Source organism: Toxotes jaculatrix, chromosome 5 (genome assembly GCF_017976425.1).
Source record: "Toxotes jaculatrix isolate fToxJac2 chromosome 5, fToxJac2.pri, whole genome shotgun sequence".
Classification (NCBI taxonomy): Eukaryota; Metazoa; Chordata; class Actinopteri; family Toxotidae; genus Toxotes; species Toxotes jaculatrix.
The window spans coordinates 14,903,194-14,908,298 of NC_054398.1; the positions used below are offsets into that span (position 1 = coordinate 14,903,194).

Genomic DNA, 5,105 nt, shown 5'->3' on the forward strand with positions numbered 1-5,105 from the left:
AATATATTGTAGTAACTTTAAAAAAAAGGGGGGGATAAATAATAATACAAATGTGGATACAATACATTCAGTGCCACCACAAAATTCAGCCTCTAAAATGATCATACAGTTGAATCGACACTGATCTGAAACAATTTAAATAAAAACTGTAATAAACCTGGGGCATGACTCATTGCAGCGCTGTTGTATTAGAGTGAATTAGTTTTAGCTTGGTGTACCAAATAAACTGGCAACTGAGTGTACATTTATCACACACTGCAGGTGTGAACAACAGAAACAAACAGCAATCAACAGCATCATCATAATTTAACTGAATTATTTTTGAGAGAAATAAAAATCATGTCGTTAGTGTTGTGTCACATGCCAGAGCGCTAGGTGGCGGTATTTCATCTCCTGTTTATGGCAACTCCTATTAGGAAAAGGGTACAAAGAAGAAGAAGTAGGCTAACCAGTAGCTGCTGCCACCGCTTGCTGTCGTAATGTTAGAAAGCCGAGCTGGGACGGACTGCCGTGGGAAGGCGGTGGCTTGCGCTACTCTTGCTAAAACATTTGGATAAGGTAACTGAATGGAGACAGCGCAGTCTGAGTTTTAAAAGTCTGTGAAACTGTATTGTTTCGAGACATGTGTACATGTCTCGAAACAATGAACTAATTGTAACCACATGAACTAACTGTAGCTGAAGCTGGAGTAAAGCAGTTTGCTGACTTGCTTTCTGCCACCGTGCCGGTGGCTGAACACATGCGAGAACTAAAGCTAACCTGCTAGCATTAGCTACCGTTAGCCTGTTAGCTAGCGTTAACGCTGCCTTCAAGTGCTCCTCGTGAGCTCCGTCCTCCGACCACTGTACTTGTAAACACTCAAAATTAACAATTAGGGAAAATTTCATTCCGGATTTCGCGGTATATGATGAACCGCTAAATTGTTGTGGTTAGAGCCAACTTAGTTTGTGACATGAGTCAAGTAAATACCGAGTGTCAGTGCTTAAAATGTTAAGTGTGGTGACTAAGGTGGTGTCACTGCTAGGTGCGGTTTAAATAAACTACTTTGGTTTGTGTAGAACTGTGTAAAAGTTATCATTCACACTCGGAATAAACAACCGCACCGAGGCTCTCCGAAGAAAGGAGCTGTCGATGCTACTTGTTTATGGTATGAAGACCAGGCGGACCAACCATTGTCATAGCAGATACGTGACATTTATTGCATGATTTTCCAGATATAAGTACTATTTGGTTTGCACATTGTCAAATGTATCTGTGGCAATACTTTTCTTGATACATAAGAAAATAATAAGGATGCAACATAGAAACCTGGCGATGTAAAATTTACTAGTACAGCATAACTTCCTGTCAGTCAGTTGGATAAATCTTTGCTTACCTCTACTGTGTTTGAGTCACTGAAATGCTCCCGTGAACGCATCAGTGCTGTGCCTCCACTAAACATTTATAGTCAGCGCTGGCATGAAAATTGACTCTTGCACCTTGTGAGTCTGTTAAAGAAAAAGCAGCATGGTTTTAAAAAAGTATTCAACAATTAACAACTATTTTCTTTATTGATTAATATTTAAAAACTCCAGTAATTCTTTTGAGTATAGCTCATCCAATGTGAAGATTTGTGTGCGTGAGTGGTTGTCTGTTTTTGTGTGTCAGCCCTGTGATTGACTGGCGACCAGTCCAGGGTATACCCCGCTTCTCGCCCAGAGTCAGCGGGGATAGGCTATAGGGGTAGAAGGTATAGAAAATGAATGAGTACATGTATGTTTGTATATACAAAATTATACATTCATATAAGCTATTACATAAGTCTGTATAAACTTGTGTGTGTAGTGTATGAGAAAGTATAACAGTTAAATATATATTTATTAGAAATAAAAAATAAAAACCTGACTTTTAATATTGAAGCTGGAATATTCCCTACAGGCTTGTGTTTCATCATGCGGCGAGGGGAGCACGTTCCACAGGCTTTTCAGGCCCCAGTGGACGTCCATGCTAGTGCAGATGGCCAGGTGTATATGTTCAAGAGGAGGCCGAATGAGTCGGCTGCATCCTCCGACGACGAGGAGCTCAACATCATGGAGATGAGGCCGCGAATTTTCCGAGAGCAGGAGCAGGACAGACTGAGGAATGTCCAGCTGCTGGAGCGTAAGGTGTTAGATGGTGACAATCTTAACAAGCTTGCACTACAATATGGCTGTAAGGTAAAGATTTTTTGATAGTTGCTGACTTTTTTGTTAATAATTTCTGGAATAATTGTACTACGCTGATAATAATGTACCTTCATTCCTGTTTCTGGTACAGGTGGCAGACATAAAACGGGTAAACAACCTCATGCAGGAACAAGATTTATTTGCGCTGACATCCATCAAAATACCAGTTCAGAAACACAGCCTTTTAACAGAGACTTACACAGACCTAAGTGACCCTCAAGAAGAGATGCCACATTCATCTACCACCAGAGTGAAGCCTCATGACAGAGCCAGAGCCCAACCGCATCTACAGGAGGTCACAGAATTTCTAATGGAGGTGGATAATGATATTGAGAAACTGATACAGACAACGAATGATCAAGACGAGGATTTCTTGGATAACTCAGAAAAAGAGCAAAGGTTTGGTTTCAGAGGACAGGGCCTGGCCAGTCATGGTGCAGACTGGGGAATCCAGTGGTGGAATGCTGTCGTTGCCATGCTCCTGATAGGCATCGTCCTGCCATTATTTTATGTAATTTATTTCAAAACAAAAGATAACTCACCAATAGAGGGTAGTGATTCTTTACATTCATCCGTCACCTCTTCTAACAACTCGGGGACGGGCCTCACTGCAAGAGGACCTGAGAATTCTCAAGAACCAGGATAGTGCAGACTTGAATTTCAGAGAACCAGCAATCATTTTATTAAGTCTGTTGGGTTAGATGGTCTCAGAAGTATGTGACAATCAAGATAAAGCCAAATCCCTTAAAGTGTTAGCTCTGTGCAATACCACTATGTGTCTATTTCATACCGGTGAATTTTACCTTATACTATAACTGTGATGGTTGATGCAGACACTTCTGTGGTTGCATTGAAGATTGAAGTGAAGTAGCTGCACACTGTATTGATTTTGTGACAGCGTAGGGCACCAGGATTTCATACAGCTTTTGCAGTGTACAGTTTTCTGAAATATTACTCTTGGTACAGTGGATTTCTGATCCTGTTTTCTTTGCAAAACCTCTTGATGTTTGTTAGAATCACAGTTCTTCAGGTGCTCCTCACATGGCACAAAAAAAAAAAAATTGAAAAAAGGTGCTTTTGTTTAGGCTTCATCATGACCTGCCCTTCTGCCACTGTCAGCACATAAAGTGTCATCATATCAGTGTCAGGTATCAAAGATAGATTTTCCATGGTACAATAATGTATTTTTAACCTCTTCCTTAAAACTGCTAAAATGGGAGATATATTGTGTTCTCCTGTTACCAAAACTGTGTGAGGTTACACTATATTTGACATAAGATAAGATAAGATAAGATAAAACCTTTAATACATAATACATAGCATTGAGCATTATTTGTGTGTAGTGTCTGTGTGTTCTTTGTTGAGTTATTGCCATGCACCTCGTGCCTTTTCTCTGGGTCTGACAATGCCAAAAGTGTGAATTGTGTTTACAGTAACAATGGGATGCAGTGTACTTTATCTTTTTAGATTGTATGTGTTTCATTTGACTCTGTGCAGCCTTTAAAAGAAAATGTGTTGCATTTTGAAAATGACATTTACTCATCTATGAGTTCCCTGAAGTGTGAGATGTAAGAAAGTGCCTTAAACCTTTATTGTCAAGTTTATATGATGTTGCACACTCCCATCTTACTTTGTTTGATGGGTAGTCGAGTCCACCGTGAACAGGTGGTGCACTTTTAAAAGTCTAAAGTATTTTAATTTAATGAAACTGGTAAAAAATTATTTTATTGATAAATTAAAAGTTTCATTTTAGATGGAACAGTTGACGCTATGGATATGTAAGACTCTCTGGTTTTTTTTATTTGCCATGTTTTATTTAATACAAATTCTTCCTCAGTTTACAGCAACAGCGCCACAAACTGCAGCCTCCACAATGATCATACAGGTTAAATCAGCACCTCTTTAACACAGTTTCAACACAAACTGAACATTATAACATCACAAAAGGGAGGATTTGTTGCAGGACTACTGTATTAGACTGCATTAATTTTAGGTAGCTGTTCCTAATAAAGTGACAAGTGAGTGTATGTGGTACAATAGAGTGAAAGTGTCTGACGTTCTCTGACATGTTCATGTGTCTTGTTTTTTTTTTAATTTTCAACAAAGATTATTTTAGCACACTTTCTTATTTTTAATTAGGTTGTAAACACACAAACAATGAACTGGCATAAAACCACTCATTACAGAAAATACACAACTTAAACACACACGAAACTTTGATTACCTGCAGTACCCACAGTTACCAAAAGATAGCAGCAGGCACAAACAGTGTTGCTGCAGTGTATGTTTGTTTTCGGTGGGATGGAGTCAGTCTTGTCTTGACAGCTCCTGAGTATAACTGCATGTAGGATGATTATGTGGTTGATATGCTGATTTTTGGATTACAAGTGATTGTCAAAATGGTTTTTAATCTTAGTTTTTGGAAAACAATGATAAGCAAAGCCTGTGCAGCAGCTACACCTCAGCGTCTTCTGAGTGCCCCCCACTGTTGGAGGGTCTAGTGAACTTTACATATCAGAAGCTAAATAGAGCACTTTATAGAGAACCTGAACTTCTGTCAGTCAGCAGTTTATTAAACAGTCTCAACTTACTCAAATGTGAGTTGTGTAGCTGGACAAACTGAACATTGTCAAAGTTGTATTTACAGTAAACGTCTAAATATTAAAAGCATATGAGGAACAATTCCAGTGTGATAGTGATTTTTTTAAACATTGACCGAAGAGGTACATTACTTCAACACCATACAAAGATGGTTTTCTTTCTAAACCAACTGAAAGGCCCAACTTCAGATTTGCCATTATGTACTGACTGAATTAAAAAGGTAAGCTCACCTTAAGGGTTAGGGTTAGGGTTAGTAGTAGGTTAGTACACTGTTCACTCTCTCAGTGTCTTAAATATGAA

The 5,105-nt window shown here is 38.9% G+C and overlaps 1 protein-coding gene across 1 annotated transcript; it reads left to right on the forward strand.

The window, feature by feature from the left end:
* The first annotated feature begins 442 nt into the window (after positions 1 to 442).
* On the forward strand, positions 443 to 3,322 carry lysmd4 (LysM, putative peptidoglycan-binding, domain containing 4). The gene is made up of 3 exons (XM_041037431.1): positions 443 to 558; positions 1,918 to 2,195; positions 2,296 to 3,322. Exons 2-3 carry the CDS (start codon positions 1,932 to 1,934, stop codon positions 2,848 to 2,850), a joined length of 819 nt encoding a protein of 272 aa, XP_040893365.1. The 5' UTR covers positions 443 to 558; positions 1,918 to 1,931; the 3' UTR covers positions 2,851 to 3,322.
* Positions 3,323 to 5,105: the final 1,783 nt, after the last annotated feature.